Source organism: Eucyclogobius newberryi, unplaced genomic scaffold (genome assembly GCF_026437365.1).
Source record: "Eucyclogobius newberryi isolate DKJ021-1_F unplaced genomic scaffold, fEucNew1.0.hap1 SCAF_3, whole genome shotgun sequence".
Lineage (NCBI taxonomy): Eukaryota > Metazoa > Chordata > Actinopteri > Gobiiformes > Gobiidae > Eucyclogobius > Eucyclogobius newberryi.
In genome coordinates, this window is record NW_027315945.1 from 27,090,838 (window position 1) to 27,108,342 (window position 17,505).

Here is a 17,505-nt window from a genome sequence, read left to right on the forward strand (position 1 = left end):
AGTACATCATCCTTATTATGTTCCCAGTGCTGATGGTTTTTTATTTGTTACACTTTAAAATGACTCTAGTGAAAGTGCTTGAAACTCTGAGGTAATACACTTGCACGGCCAACATAATGTGCCACTGCCAGGAGAAAGTGCACAGGGACCATCCACAAATCACAGTCGTGAACAAACACATTCCTCTGTCCTCAGGGGTATACAAGACTTCATTTGGTTTACCTCTGTGATATACGGTGAAGGCAAGAAGTCATTTCAATTTATTAGCCTGATGATTTATGTGAGCTGGTGTATCCTATAGACCTCCACAGAACTGCTCTTCAGATCACACCAATGACTGTGTAAAAGATTATGTGGAAGTCCGAGTCAGCGCTGAAGTTTAACTAAGGCTAGACTGACGCTTTAGCTACTGTTTAAATATGAAGATCCATCTTGTACATCATAAAATGTACTTGTTATGTTTTTCATTGGCCACGGTAAGTTATCAAGTAGCCTGTATTTAAGTGGGTTTATAAAGTGACTCTACCATGAAAGTCACTTTGTAAACCCAGTATAAACCCACGTTAACAAAAAAAGTTTAGCTTCAAAATATAACAGACCTATGTTACTATCTTGGAATTAAAATCTAACTTAAAACTTATTTACCTGGTAGTATTGTTAAAACAAACAGTTTTACATTTTTAGATTAGATTAGATATGGTTTACTGTATTTTTGCTCACAATTAAAAAAACTGAATTTCAGTACAATTTACATCAAAATCTACAAATGAGACGGATGAATGAGACAACATATGATAATTTAACAACTTTGAAGTTTGAAGCCTAAAGGCCTATCGTCCCTTTAAATGCCAGTGCCACCCACCACCCCATGTATTAATGTATTATTATTATTTTCAAAGTCTGGAAATAATTTTTCAAAGTCTGGAAATAATTTTTCATCAAAAGGAACCATTGGCAAACGTATCCTGTAAAATACCAGTAGAATTGACCAATAGGCAACTTTAAACTAGTATTGCCTTGTATGTACGTTCATTTCTGGGACCCCTAGTGGCTGATGGGACTCATTGCAGCTACACAAGCTGCTTTTACCAGACAGAATGCCCCTGGATACAAAAACAAACTAATGATCTCATGTTCTTGAGACCTAACTTGACACACATTAATAGTAGTCTACCAAAATGTAATCCTACCATAGATTAAACTCTTTGCTTTTAAAAATGGTCTTGATTCATGAGCATGTATTCAGTTGGTTATAAGGTGTTATTCAGGGCCTCTTGTTTAGTACCATTCATGTGACTAACAACCTTTCCTCATCTCTTCCCATGACCACCGCTGTGTCGGAGGAAGACATTTCTATAACCAAAATGAGTCAAAGGAAAATAAAAAAACACAACCTGGAGTATTTGGATCTGGCTCTTTGTGAGTAATCACTATCCACATCCTTAAGACACTCTGCTTTCACTCTCACTTTTTCCACAACCCAACCGTTACAGGGGCCCAATTTCGTCATGGCAAAGCCTGCGATAAAGATTAAAGCCAATCAGAACACACAAATAACCCTGGCCTTTTTGTGATAAACATCCAAGAATGCGTGTGCACCTCCGACCACTACAAAGTCAAAGATTAGCCTGCCATGAGGGGAAAGGCTGCCCACAAATATACAGCGTTCATCAAGTCGTCTCCGCTTGCTCTATTTTATGGCGAAGAACTTTATTGTGCACGCAGTGATCTGGAGCACTAATGATGGCGTCAAAAGCTTGTCAACAATCTACAAAACAGATGCCAAGATTTCAGAATAGGCTTATTGCATAAACATTTAGCGGCTTTAAGGTATTTTACTCTTAAGCAAGTCAAGGTTAGAATACATGATAGTTTCTGTTTTACCTGTTACTGCGTGAGGAATGTGCAGCATATGGTGAGAAAAGCCATAAAGTGCAGGTGTTCACACTTCACGACATCAAGTAATGCCTTTGACAGACTCGACTTTAGTCTATCTGAACGCACAATATAGAGCAACTCTCTGCAGTATTGAGGACCAGATGTAAATCATGACTTGTAATGTCGAATAAAGGACCAGTTTGAACATTTAAACGATTCGTCGTATTTTGATCATTGTAACTGTTATCTGGACTATACAGACTCTAAAACACAAAGGTTATTCAATCAAAATGTCTGATTTTCAACAATGATACACTTCATTTGTACATATTCTCTGTCTAGAAGCCTTTAGTCACTGCGTTTCAACCTTTATTTGGTCGATAATGAAATATCTCAATGTACAATAACGTTTGACACAGCGACTAACAAATAATCCTAGTTGACTACTAAAATATTCGTCATAGTTTCTACCCCATATGATTATTGTAGTTTTCATTTTTCTACAAATTCATCTTTAGGAGGTTACATTTCTTTAAAAAAAAATGCTTTGATGGGCAGCACATTTTATATTTCATAGATGTAAATAAGCAGGTGCCAAAACAGATCATATAACAGCAAGTACGTGAGCCGTATTGCTTTTTCAGCCTCATTTAAAACTTAGAAAAGGCATGAGTAAAGAGTTAAGAAAAGGACAGCAATTAAAGTCAAGCCTCTCTGGACCATCGTAGATGAGTTTAAAAAAAAAGTGAAGTAAATAATCATTGTTTGAGTGAGATAAATCCCTCAAACTGTGTCTTCTCTTGGCTGGTTTCCGTCGCCCGTGCGGGAGAATAAGAAGGGCTGTGTGCTTCCTGCTCCAAAAACAACAGGGCCGGAGAGGTAGCTATTGTGTCCTGATAGATCGCTCTGGCTGTGGGAGGAGGAGGTCGCCCCAATGACACGGGACTCAGAGGAGCAGAGGGGAGCGCGCATCTGGGGGAGTGCACAGCTGTGGACCGGGGAAAGACAGGACTCTCACTACCTATGAAGGATTCTTAAAAGTAGTGTACTGGGGAGCCTTTAAGAACGAAGGTTGGATGATTTGGCAAAAATATTCGGCATAAAAGTGTGATAATGAGGGCCGATATCAGTGATTTTTGATAGCAAGTAATACTATGGAAAGTATTGCAATATTGATCGGATACAGATAACAATGAGTCTTGTAAGAAATGCATTGAAATTCCTCTCCTATAAAGAATTCTACCTTGGTGTGAAGAAGAGTAAGATTTTTGTTCCACACCCGCTTAAATATGTGTGCAGACAAACTAAATATGACCAATCGATTTCAAATTATTTAAAAAATGGCTCCTTCTTTTTCTTTTTAATAATTTCTCCTTTTTTGCATGTGGAACGATACTTTTCAATACCTCAGTAGCAGTAGTCAGTAGCAATTTATCGATATTTGATATTGGTCTTCCCAGTGGCTGCTGCACTAGAACAATACTTACAATTTTAAAAGTTTTGCTCGTTTGTTGGCCCTGTAAAAAGTTGTACCACGGAAAGTATACAAAGATGAATCACCTTGATACTTGCCCAGACATGGTACAACGTATCTTGAAAATTCAGTTGTGGCTGGTTGTATTTCAAACAAGGGAAGTGCATAATATGTGTCTTTATTTTTACATTATGATTGGTTATTATTGGACAAAACGAATACAGGGCCCGTTCTCTTGCCCTGCCCTTATCTTATTTCCTTTTAGTTAAATGAATGATAAACATTTTCTATTAACTGTGGGATTAACACAGCTGAACAAATAAAAATATGATGTTCTGCTGCAAGGACTGTATGTGTATATCCAAAAAGTATAAGCAAAACTAGGTCAAAAGGGGAAAATAGTGTCTCTAATCTTGACTCAAAAGGTTAGACTGAACCTTTATGAAAACCAATATGCATCACTTTTACTGTTTAATAAAAAAGTTGCACAAAACAAGGAATATATAAAGAATTTGACATGCGCCGAGCCCCGATTTGAAAGTATATTGAAAGTGAAGTCTCTATCCTCTGTTCCCGCCCACACCACTTCCATACAGTCCCATTGTACAGTGTTGATGTTGTATTGCAGCTGCAGCCCTCTCCGTGACCCTCTCTCTCTCCTCTGTGACTCCTTATTGAGCAGGACTGTGGCGGGACACCTCACAGCTCTTGTGGTCGGAGCAGAGAACCACACCGGACTACCAGCTTGATGCTCATTACGGAGCATAAGTCTTTGTGACATGGCAGAGCACAGTTTCCCGCTAGTGCACAGTCGGAGATGTTTAGGTTGGACTCGGGCCATTGATAACTATGATTTTTATTTTCATCTTTGCTTTCTTTGATTACAAGCGATGACAGTCCTAACTTATGGCAGTTTTGCTACTTTTATGTTACATTTCAGCAGGTCCTTTACGAGGTTGCCAGAGTAAAATGTTTTGACTAGGCTGTTTTTTTCCATTTTGACTGAAACAACAATGATGCAACAATGACAGTACAAGTGGACAAAGTGTGAGATACATCACTTTTGTCCCATACTTTTGCTTCTATTCAAATCTATTTCTGATTAACACTGGGAGTGAATTAGTAAATCAATATATTTGTACCTCTTCTCCCCCCTTTTGTGTCATTACTTTGTATAATATACTGTATGTACATTGAAAATCATGCTTAACAAGATGTATGAGATATTGTTGATTTGACACACAAGTCATGCATACATAAATATTAATTATCAATCAACGTGATATCTTTACCATTGTAAATCTAAACCAAAGGTACCGACTCCAGTCACAATCAGTCAGTAAATGGACAGTATAGCTCTCTGTAAACTTTATATCGAGAGGTAAATAGAATAAACTTGTTGCTTAAAGGTTATCTTAGTGCGTTTTCTGGCGAAGGGCCTGTTTCATGGAGATGTTGCTTTGCCGAGCATGTTACAGCTATGAAACTGTGTGTCACCTGCTTAGACACTGCACAACATCCTCTCCATTGAGAAAATATGTTTTCAGACCCACCTTGTTGCACCCCTTTAATAAAATCTGTGAACATTGGAGTGCGGATGACTTGGTTTGTAAATACATAAAAGTCTGTTGTCCAGAAAGTGTAATACAAAACCTCATCAAAAACGTTTTAAGTTATATTATTTTTTTTATTTTTTTTATTTATTTATTCTTTTTTTTGTTACAGTTGTCATCACACAGTCTATAAAATATTCAAATCAATCATCACTTTTTACAACTCGTGTAAAACAGTGCTTGCTCCCAGACCAAACGAAAAGTCTCTCTAAACTACAGCAGCCCACCTGTTCACTTCCCCGGCGGGCCAGTCTGGTGAGGCTACTGTAGCAGAGCGGCAGATATTTGGATTGTGTGGGTCAACGCGCTTGGTCGTCATGCCGCAGAGGCCTGGCTCAACACGTGTGTGGTCCGAAGGCTGGCAATATGCTTTTACAGGCAGCAGCGGGCCCGGCTTATAGCGCTGAGGTTATGGGCACCGAACATACGAGCTCACTTTCATCATGGTCTTCCCAGTGTGTAAAGTCAGAACGTCTCTAATGCAATGGAGTGATAGCTATTCTCGAATTGTTTTGGTTGTTTATTTTAACTTCAATCCGGGCAGTGAAACTTTCTTCCAGCCCATCGAGGAAGTCCTATGTTTGTTCTTCCCCGGACCCCACATCACCTCGAGCTCCCAAGCTGTGAAAACATACTAGAGGTTTGTTGGTTCTTAGTGGCTAATAAGGTGTCATTGTGCGGTAGAGCTGTCTGCTATCCCCGAGGCTCTTTAGCATGACGTGAACAGATTCAACACAGCCTCTATTACAACGCACACATCTAATATCTCTTTAATCGATCGAGTTTTAGAATCACAATAAGCCAAAGTAAGCAAACGGGTAACATTCTGTTTCAGGAATACCCATTTTCAACCGTGCCACATCAAAGTGCTGGTGTTTTCAAAGGCTTTGGACTTAACTTCAGGACTCCTGGCTCCTATGTGTCCAGACAGCTTATAAAAAAGGAGCTGTTTTCAACCTCACCTCCCCAATTCAACACCCCAGGTTCTCTCTCACCACCGCTGCTATCCGACCACTCCTGTTGCGATTCCGTTTTTCTCCATACACAAAGACATTCAGCTATCTTATTGACCTTGTTAGTCCTAAAGGCTATCTAGCACTGGACCTTTGAACCGCTCAGCCTCCCCTGTCGTCTCCCATCGAAATTCAGCCGATCAATCTCGAGGCCGCTGGCACAGGATCCCATTGTGGTTTTCGACTTTAATGGAGTGAACATGAATATGAGCTGTCGATTTTGGGAGTACAGTACATGCGGGGGAGGGTGGTTTGTTATTTCAATAGATATGTGGAGGCTGATACAGAAACAGGGCTGTTCAAAAGCTCAGCAAGTGAAAATAGACATGCAGGTCTCTGTGGAAAGGGTTTGGGTTTAGATTTAGTAGGTTGGGTCTGTCTCCTCGTGACCTCTGTTAATGACACTCGAGGGTTAATCACGGCTGTTGTGTCAAATTGCATGAGTCACTAATGTACACTTGAGAATGTCATAACACCCACTCGTCAGTCATTGATAAGGGAGAGAGTAGTTTCATCCCCGCTGCTGCTGTTATGGGCCATACAAATAAAAAGGCTAGGGGTTTATCTCTATGTTATAATATTAATTGTCTAGCGGACGGCCCGTAAGAGATAAAGGTTGAGGCGTTATTAAAGAACAACACTGGAGGAGTTGTCTAGTGGTGACATCATATTCTCAAGAAGCAGCTGTGTTTTCTCTATAGCCCCAAGCACCAGCAATCTGAAGCTCTCACTAGAATCAGCAAATAAATTAGAACTAAGTAAATATGAGAATTACTGCCTCACAGAAATCACTGCAAATCATATGTCTCCTATTGTGTAATCATTTGCATCTTCATATGCATTAAATTAATTGTTTTTATACTGCTTTTATTGGTGGAGCATCCGTTGAACTCTACCTTTTGAGTAGTATAGACCTAAATAAAGGGAACACAATATCATTAGAGTTGTAAGCGCTAATCAAATCAAATCAAATCAAATCAATTTATTTTTGTAAGGCCCAAAATCACAACAACAGTTGCCTCTGAGGGCCACAGGGAGAAATGAATCAACAATGTCTGTGGTGGCGATGAAGTCAGACAATGTCTGTGGTGGCGAGGGAGTCAGACAATGTCTGTGGTGGCGAGGGACGATGTCCCAGGGTCCTCTGTCCTTAGACTCTCCTTCTCGGCCAGGAAAAACTACAAAAAAACCTCTTTGGGAAAAAAGCGTAGAAACCTGGAGGAGTTCCAGTGAAGGAGAGATCCGACTCTCACAGACGGACAGACGGACACGAGGAGACTGGAGCTGGACCCACTCTTCAGGCAGAAGAGGGACCGTCTGAGTCGAGCTGGACCCACTCTTCAGGCAGAAGAGGGACCGTCGGAGGCGAGCTGGACCCACTCTTCAGGCAGAAGAGGGACCGTCTGAGTCGAGCTGGACCCACTCTTCAGGCAGAAGAGGGACCGTCGGAGGCGAGCTGGACCCACTCTTCAGGCAGATGAGGGACCGTCGGAGGCGAGCTGGACCCACTCTTCAGGCAGATGAGGGACCGTCGGAGGCGAGCTGGACCCACTCTTCAGGCAGATGAGGGACCGTCGGAGGCGAGCTGGACCCACTCTTCAGGCAGATGAGGGACCGTCGGAGGCGAGCTGGACCCACTCTTCAGGCAGATGAGGGACCGTCGGAGGCGAGCTGGACCCACTCTTCAGGCAGATGAGGGACCGTCCACACAGGGCAGGGACCACTTCACCAGGGGAGGGGCATCTGGGTCCACAGGTCCTCAGGAGTGAGAGAAAGAAAAGAAGGCGGTGAACAGTTTGCAAGTGGAATCAAAAAATAAATATTGTTTGATAGCATAAGTAGTCAGAAGAAGAAGAGGATAGTGCTCAAGCTGTCATACTTCCCCCAGCATAGTTACTCCTAGGGCAGCGTAGCTGAAGCTGTGGGTTTATGTTTCTGTTCCTAACTAGTCTGACCATAAGCGATTTCGAAGAGGAACGTTTTAAGCCTGGACTTAAATGAAGAGACTGTGTCAGCATATTTAACATGGGTCGGGAGCTGATTCCATAACACAGGAGCTTGGTAGCTAAACGCTCTACCTCCTACAGTACTTTTAGAGACTCTTGGCACCACCAGAAGGCCGGCATTCTGAGAGCGAAGAGCTCTGTTTGGATGATATGGTTCTATAGCATCTTTGAGGTAGAATGGGGCCATGTCATTTATGGCTTTGTAGGTCAAGAGTAGAATTTTGAATTTGATTCTAGACTCGACGGGGAGCCAGTGAAGAGACTCCAGCACTGGCGTAATGTGCTAGACAGGTGAGATCAGTACCATGGACAGTGACACCAGGTATCGGTGCACACCTGGTCCAAATGTCAAGCATTCTTTTCCTTGCAACTTTTCAAAGTAATCATTGTTTTGCCCCTTTGCCAAGTCAACAACTTTTTATGATAAACAAGAGTGTAATAATCCATCACATAATTGTAAATATTTCCCCACATAACTAGAGCCCAACTAAAACAAGCCTGAGTCAGAGGTAGCCCCAGGTTGTGTGAAACAATACTTCACTCTCAGGCCCCTCATAGATGTAAATGGATGTTCACTGGTGTTGTGACCTTTGACCCTGTCTGCCCCCTGTTTCCTGAACCAGATGCTGCTCCTGTGGACCACAGTCTTCTTAAACTAAACAAAGTAATCCTCCACTAAACAAGATGGATATTGTATCACCACTGCAGTAAATACCAAGACAGCAGCTTTACGCACGGAGCATGCTCTGTCCACGTCTGTGATGGAAGCTCAGGGAATAATCACACTTTTGTTTCTGGACCTGAAATATGGCTTTGTTATATAAGACTTGCAGCACTCATAAAGAGCGCGGTAAAATGGCATCATATCATAACATGCCCCCTTGTGGGCGATGAAACAACACTAACCCGTCAAAGGGTTTGGGGCAAACTAAGAAAAAACTATCTCTCTGAAGCTAAATAACAAAAAAGAAAAGAAAACGAAATAAGGAAAGAAAAAAATAGAAACTCGGAAGGAAATATAGAAAGGAGCCTTAAAATCTAAATCATTTTTTCTCTTTGAAAAAATAGAATATAAACTGGAATTCATAAAGGGAAATGACTGTAATTTCTGGCGGAAACGTTTTGAAGATCGCGTTTGTTGTCATACGTAAGAGTAACTTGCTCATCATCAGCACATCTCAAAAAAGTCAGCTGTGCATTTATAACGAAAGCATCTTTGTATAGTATTTATTCAATAATGCTCTCAGTAGCTCGCTACCTTCACCAATGCTGTTGGTGTTTCAGTTCCTGGTGTGCGTCGGGCTGCCTCCTCCCCCTGTCTTACGTAATCTGCCTTCTCAGCCAATCACATTCTCTCCTAAAAGTTCACGCCAAGCAGCCTATAAGAACTGAGAAGTTTCTCAAGTATCAGAAAAGATTTGTCCTCCTGGAGACCCATCTATGGATACTTTTATGTCTGCTGAGACGCACAGACCTTCACTAGGTGGACTAATTCGCTGACTTCATGACAGGAACATATTTTTTGTAGACTTTGCAGCCACCATCAACCCAAGTGGTGATGTCTGAGGAAAATATGGGTGAAGAGTCGGGCAGCTCCCCTGTCTCTCCTGTGGATAGCCTGAGCAACAGCGAGGGGGAGCTGGACAGGCAACCGAAGCGCTGTGGGAGGAAGAGGAGACCAAGCAGGAAAAACGGGGAGGACTCTGATAGCCCTACCCCTGGGAAACGGGGCAAGAAGTCCAACAGCAGCAGTCCCCAGTCTTTCGAGGAGCTTCAGTCTCAGAGGGTCATGGCCAACGTGCGGGAGCGACAGAGGACCCAGTCTCTAAACGAGGCGTTTGCTTCTTTACGCAAAATAATCCCCACGTTACCATCGGATAAACTGAGCAAAATACAGACCCTTAAACTCGCGGCCAGGTACATCGACTTCCTTTGCCAGGTGCTGCAGAGTGATGAGCTGGACGCCAAAATGTCAAGTTGTAGTTATGTGGCACACGAGAGGCTGAGCTACGCATTCTCCGTGTGGAGGATGGAGGGAGCTTGGTCCATGTCAACATCTCACTAGCATAAGGAGAAATTATGCCCAAAATGGTACGCATTGTTTTCTAAAGTCTCTGCTTTGACGCACGTATATTTTTTTACTCACATATTTCCCCTGATAAATGTGCCTCGTTTCTGGATTTGACCTTTTATTTTGTTTCACATGCAATGTTTATGATGTGCTAACTCGTCCATTCTTGATTCACAGGTGACTGCTGATAGTACATTTCGACGGGACAATTCTGGAGTCATGCTGGATACATGGAATCACTATTTAAACAAAGACGACAGAGGTTGTGTGTTGAGGAGCTTTACGCAGAGGCCCGTCACTGCGCAAACTCCACGACCCATCTGAAACGTGCCTCTTTGTTGACGACGAATGTTCATAATGTCATTTACAGATGAGAACAGAAACGAATGAGTGCCTTCGGACTTATTTCTGTGGAGGTCAAAGTGCATTGAAGCAGTTCTCTGAGTCTGTCAGGTGGCGATGTTTGGGGCTCATGTGTGGATCAAACCTGTGCAAATGATTTTCAGAATACATTTATTTATTTATTGGTGGAACGTGTTGAAATGAAAAAAATCCTGTGTCTGAAATACAAATACATTCCTATTTTTTATCATGTTTTGTATATATTTGTATTTTTGCAATAAAGAAAAATACAATAGACAAAATGTGTGTTTTTAATGTTTACATTTCATTCATTTCAAGAGTTAATATCTTGCGATGTAAAACATAATATTTAACTATGTGACAATGTCTTCATATTGTTTGGACTACACTGTATTCTTCTTGACATTTTCCTAAAATCATCTGTGGATCCAGGAGTTATTATTGGTCAGAATAAAAGCAGCAGAGAAAGAGATATGTTGTAATTCCAAATTTAGGCCTAAAAAGTTCAAGGTGGAAAGCTGAAAAGTTTCTGAAAACCTTATGACTGTGAATAGAGATGCAAGTCATTCTCTTTATTCTTTATTAAAACATAGTTTTATGCTATGTTAGAGCACACATTTTATGTCAAATTATGAAGATTTATACATGGCTCAACCATAATTCCGTTAAAGCCAAGGTCAGGTTTTACGCACAAGTGCTTGGCAATATGGTAGATAAAATCCCCCAAATAAACTGTAACACATTATCTAACCTTCCCTCGATATGTTTGATCTATAAAAACAATGTAGTTGTGTGAGATTTTGAGCTTGGCACATGTGCGTAGGCCCCGGTGTTTCCACCAAAACACTCTTTATTATTGTCACAAAATCAAACTTTCAGAGCAGAATCGTCCTGATTGATCGGCCTGATCTGGGAAAGTATTTCTCACTGTCCAAATCAAAGCGTGTGTCCGTTTGAAGGTGTGTAATTGACTTGCGAGGCATGTATGGAATTCCCAGATGTCAATGAAATTTAAGGAGGCCGCGAAGGTAGCCTGTGTATCTGCAAAGTGTGCGTTTTCAAAGGACACAAAACCTTGACACGATCTGCACCAAAAAAAATAACATTTCTGGAATCAATTAGACGTAAGGACGTAGTTATAACACGGAAAGGATAAACCACTTAAATAATTAATTGCAGACGTGGAATGCAATTTATCCCACATAAAATACATTATGGCCTACTTGTTTAAAAAAACAAGTAAAAAAACAACATCCACAGAACAAAATATTCCCCAAAACTTTAAATTTTCTTTTTGGAAAGAGAGGACTTGGCAATTGACACGATGCAGAGGCACAGAATGAAACCTATTTAGACCAGATGTTAGTATTTTTAAAAAAACGTCACGTGAAATGAGCAGATGTTCCGAGAGTGCAGCTCGGCACAGTGCTTTAGTCTGCAGAGAGAGCTCCACGGAGCAGCCTGCTTTTCTCACACAGGAACATGGAGTCTGTACTTTAAGTTTGTGTTGTATCGTGGGTCAAATTAAAATGGATTAAAACTAAGGGGGCCACGAGCAACAACAAGCCGCATCTGACGTCGACGCCCAGGTAAGAAAAGCAAATTCCCCATTGTCTTTATTTGATCGAATAGGCCTAAATTATCTAATAATATGTTGAATCTTTCTTTCACCATTACGTGAAACTATTGTTTTCTTTTTTTTATTCTTCCAAACGCGATAGAGAAACAGTCGTCAGGGTTTTGTCTTTACGCGTGTGCAGTGCGCGCGTGGGGGAGGAGGTGGTGCAGCTCAAGGAGGAGAATTGGCAAAGTGAAGCACTGCATTTATCATGGAGTTATTAAGTGGACAGCGGCCGTGCAGTCAGGACCTATACTGACCAAGAGCTTTAGACACTCCAAATGACGTATAGGCCTATGCAAAAGAACACTATACATTTATATTTCCAGTAGGCCCACAGCCACTGCGTATTTATTTATGTAACCTAATATTCTGTTATGCCGACCTGTTATCATTATTAATATTATTGTTATTATTATTATTATTATTATTGTTATTATTATTATTATTATATTCTGTTTTGTTTAGGCCTCTCGTGATAGCAAATGTATATATTGTCACAGAAAATATCATGATAAGCACTAATATAGAACCTACTTATTGTCACAATAACTGTAAAGCAACTTTAAAAAAATTGAAAATCACAATAAAACAAAAAATATTTTTTTAAGTTACAAAGAATAAAAATAAAAAAGTTCCCCACGAATAGATAGAATAAAAAAATATGATGAAAATTGAGCCCCAAAAATATTTTTGTAGTAGTAGTAGTAGTAGTAGTAGTACTACTACTACTACTACTTCTACTACTACTACTACTACTACTACTACTACTACTACTACTACTACTACTACTACTTCTACTACTACTACTACTACCCCAGAGTATTTTACATGCTACAACCGGAATATTAAATTGATTCAGGGACTGGTTTCTCTATGGCCCTGAATAAAACAGACATGATTTGGACATTGGGGATTTATTTAAATATATCTACATCATAAATACACACATTTGTCGCAAACTCACAGTATTGATTACACACATGTAACTATAGAGCAGGTCTTGTCAACACAGTTTTATACATTGGAAGGAGTGGTGGTGTACATTACAAGTCTGAATGAAACCAGATTTGTGATTTCATTTTGCATTACAATTGAAAGTTACACCTGCCAAACATGAACAGACTGAAATTGAATGTGAATGTCAAACAAATCAGTCAGACCAATAGTGTCAATACAATAACTTGAAAATAAGCAATTAGAATCAAAGGCCTATTAACTATATTGAATTTCCTTGAAATCACTGAAATGTTGTATGCAGGCAATAGAGACAAGTGCAACAATACTAAAATTATAGGCCTACGGCTGGGTTATATTGACCAAAACTATATCCCGAGTCTCCTGATAACAATAGTCAGACAATTTATGTCAATCCAACAGAAATATGTTAAAATGTCTTTAAGTATTAACTGAGGTTTAATCATTGAATGTCAAATGTCTGTAAAATGTATCACAAAAGTATTACAAAATGTTTTTGGAGCATTTTATTAGAATTTTAATTAATTCATTAAACTTTCTTGATATGATCTAAATGTCGATATTGCCCACCGCCACGCCTTTGTCTGTTGTCCTTTGTCTGTTGTCCAAAGTAGTACAAAACGGCAAGATAAACACAAAACACTTCAATTCACATTATGTTATGTTGTAAAACAATGACTTTCATTTCTTAATGAGTTATAAACCATGCTTTTTTAAACATGTGTGAAGGCTGGGGACACAAGGTTAACATGAAAATCTGAAATTGTGCAGCCAAAACTGGTCAGTGCTTCCGCACAGAAACGAGTGACGCCATCTTTCAAAGTTGTTTGATTGTAGCCTGAACCGCACTGTCTTGTATACAAGTGCACTGTCAGAATGTGCACCTATGTGTGCCACCCAGGCTGCAGACAGGACATACTCCACTGTTACACTGGAGAATACACAATGATCTCAGTGATGGAACGCTCTCGGAAGGGCTTGGCACTTTATACAATTCAACTGGATCTCCCTATTGGCTCAGCAGAAAGGCAGCAATAATAAACAGGCAATATAAAAGCAGACTTTTGGGTGACTGGAGGAGTATGATTATTTGTGTTCTTCAGTTGTCAGTTGTGCATAAATAGAGGGCTGCTCACAGGAAGTATAAACACACAGATCGAAGGGAAGCCTGGCGCGCTCTGCTGTTTATCTTCAATCAGGACGGTGTATATGCACAACACTGAAGCCCCGATGTGAGGCAGGGATAGCTCACTATCAAATGTAAACCACTTGATGATTGTTTCTTTTATTATGCCACAAACAAAATCTATTACTCACAGCAGCTTCCTGTTTCAAAAATAAATATCCTTTATACAGATTTTTTTTTTCATTGAATAGCTGCTTAATCTAGCCACAAATGTCTCAAGGGCAGTGTGAGTCAGTCCCAAGCCTGGATAAACAAAGAAGGTTTTGTCCAGAAGTGCAGCTGATTTACGGACTGTGAGTTATTTCATGTAAAGCCACAGGATAAACAAAGAGGGGTGTATCAATATCCACAAGACTTTAAAAAGGGTTAGTTCTATTCAGCAATTTTGGAAAATGTTTCAAAAAAATGTAAGAGATTTCCTAATAGAAATTGCATCAACAATTTAATTTCAACAATGTTACACAAGTCATCCCTTCGTGCTCTGCCTGTGTCTGGTGCGTTTTGTCCAGGTGCTCTGGTTTTCCCCATCAAACTAAAACATACTGTGCACTGGGCGCTGCGGTCGCCCACTGCCCCTGCCTGGTTATCCACATCCAAGCATTAAAGCATGGATTCACTTTAGAACCAGGAAATACATAATATATATAATCTTGCTTACACCTTTCTCATAATTTGTTTCATTTGAATTAGTAGTTATTTTGGTCCGTATCTCAAAATACACATCAGCATTTATTTTCACCTTCACTGATATAATATAGATATAATATATTTTTAAGACTAACATGTGAAAAATCTGATTCAAATTTAGTAAAAACATAATTCAACCTCACATTAGCTGCATTACTCAGCTGAATTGAGTTTGAGTTTATTGAGTGTGAGAAAATGTTCATTATAAAAGACTACTACTTGCGGTCTTCATCTTAATAGAAAACATTTTTCCATTTCAAACTTGTAAGAAAGAGCCATGGTGTTTTGGGGTGATTGGCTGTGTTTCACTTTTACATCTGAAAAAACCTTTCTAAAACTGGACCAGTGGCCAAAAAACTATACATATGAATTCTTGCGATGTGGTTTGTGAAAGCTAAGAACAGTTATACAGATGTAAAGAAAAAACCTCTTTTCTCAGTTTGAAAATCAGGTGCACAGCTTTAAGCTTAGCCATGTGAAGCTATTGTAGATCAAATAGAATCAATATAGAACTCTGTACACAAAGAGTGGCATTTGGTTTGTGTGATTGTAACGTTAAATATATGGACGTCCACGTTTGGGCCATTTGGTGCAGACGTGGATGCATTGCGTATGTCTCTGGTTAATGTAGCTAATGATGCAGCCGCCCTGTTGTTCACTTGCCTGAGGGCCCACTGCTCCCTGGGTATTAATCCCATTGCCTTCATTAACCTGCCGGCCCACACTACCACCGACAGGCCTCCGACATGTCACACTGATAATTGATGTGTTGTTACCTCCATTTACAATGATCCCTTTATTTCTTTCCAATAGTGACTTAAATGCTCTATTCTTGGTGAATTAACTTGTAGGAGATTAGCCAAATTGCCTTGAAGCAAGCTAAATTAAATTGACCATCACTATGAACATTCCTCACTTACAATGTGTGTGTGAGTCAGTGTTAGTAATGATCAAACTTGCAGTAAATAAGGAAACTAAGCTATAAAAAGTGTTTGTCATGTTTTCAAACCATAAAAGCAAGAAATAAAAAGTGGACTATTACTATTACTATTACGTATAGAATGTGGTTTTCCAGTCAAACCGCTCATCGGATTATTCTATTTTAAAGCGCATTGTAATGTTGTGTATCCGTAATGATTCACTGTGTGTTTTGTCACTTCCAGGCATATTTACCACTGCGAGACGCCAGGATTCGCAGACCAACGACAGCAGCACCTGATCCAACACCGGGAGCGAAACAAGACGAGGAACAGTGTTTGCCTGTTTGTCCAGTGGAAATACAAGTAATTAACTAAATGACATTGATATTGACTTGCTTAAGTGTTTCAGTAATAGGGAGAGGTGACAAAGGGCCAGAACAGCTTTCGATGGGAAGGTTCGGATTTAAATGAGTATTTTTTTAAAACAGATAGAAACGACACTGTTACAACCAAAACGCAACTTTATTAAAAACAGCTATGCAGCATCAAAGAATTCAAAAGCAGTGCCTAATGAAGTTGAAAAAGAGAAATTGCTGCAGTTCTGTCACAGGGAGCTATAATATAACATGTTAGAGCTCAGATATGGAAGAGCATCTGCCTTTTTTCTAAACTAAGAAGGTTTTCAACCCCAAAAGGAAAGGGAATCCCAAGACATTTTTGGGGAAATTTTAGTACAAATTTAATCTATTACATACAATAGTTTAAATATATTTTTTAAACTTTAGGTGTTATGCCTATTTTGTGTTGTACATTTTTTTATTCAAACCTGCTGAGTAAAAAGCTTTCAGACACGCTCTTTAAAAATACCTGCTGTATAAAAGGCCCCAAGTCGATATATGAGATCTGCAATAAATTCAATTGTGATTCAATTAAAGTTTTGATATTCCACAGCCCTATTGAGACCCTTTGACAGAACCAATTCAAGAGTAAATTGTATTCTTAGACTTAAGTAAATGGCTTGTGCAGCAGCAGAGGACTAGAGCCACTGTATTCTGTAACATCACAATGTCCCGACACAGAATTGAGTTTGTCTTAAAACAAAATGGTATTGGACACTTTTGCACAACAATGTCCTAAAGGAAATAAACAGCCATCTCCCATGTAATAACCCCATTAAACACCAGTGATAATCCTGATAGTAAGACACCATAAACACAGTTATCAGCCTTATCTCCGTGTCATCACAAACCGAGCCCAGCGTTCATCCTCACTCAGAGAGGAGGACGCTCATGTTTGTGACCGGAGTGCTAAATCAAGTTCAAAGAGGAGCCCCGTCGTTTGGCAGATAGTTTTACACCGAGGCAGTGGGAGAACAGTGTTTGGTCAACCTCTGCCTCCCCCTTTCATTCACGCATGCATGTGACCCCACGGCAGACCCACAAACACACACTTACACACTGAAGATAGGAGTCTAGTGCTAAATGACTCAGCCCACTTGACTTGTGCTGTCTACTCACTCTCCGCTATTATTTTTATGACCTAACTTTTCGCACAGAGGCTATTTGATTAGGCTGCTTTGGCCACGACACAAGGGGAAAACCGCCAGGGCAAGCCAGGAATAAGAACAAAATAAGGATATAAAACATACTTTTTGGAAATAATGTAGAGGGGAACAAATGAAGTAATTAGTTTAATTTG

At 40.0% G+C, this 17,505-nt stretch overlaps 1 protein-coding gene and 1 long non-coding RNA gene across 2 annotated transcripts; both read left to right on the forward strand.

Annotated features, from left to right (window-relative positions):
• Window positions 1–9,381: 9,381 nt before the first annotated feature.
• Window positions 9,382–10,699, forward strand: twist1b (twist family bHLH transcription factor 1b). The gene is made up of 2 exons (XM_072461255.1): window positions 9,382–10,075; window positions 10,233–10,699. Exon 1 carries the CDS (start codon window positions 9,543–9,545, stop codon window positions 10,047–10,049), a length of 507 nt encoding a protein of 168 aa, XP_072317356.1. The 5' UTR covers window positions 9,382–9,542; the 3' UTR covers window positions 10,050–10,075; window positions 10,233–10,699.
• Window positions 10,700–11,811: 1,112 nt separating this feature from the next.
• On the forward strand, window positions 11,812–16,285 carry LOC140374406 (uncharacterized). Its single transcript, XR_011929091.1, has 2 exons — window positions 11,812–12,007; window positions 16,051–16,285. It is a non-coding gene; the product is annotated as an uncharacterized lncRNA (long non-coding RNA).
• The last annotated feature ends 1,220 nt before the right edge of the window (window positions 16,286–17,505 follow it).

Coding starts and splice junctions, on each gene's coding strand:
- twist1b (XM_072461255.1), top strand. CDS start 9,543: ATGTCTGAGGAAAATATGGGTGAAGAGTCGGGCAGCTCCCCTGTCTCT.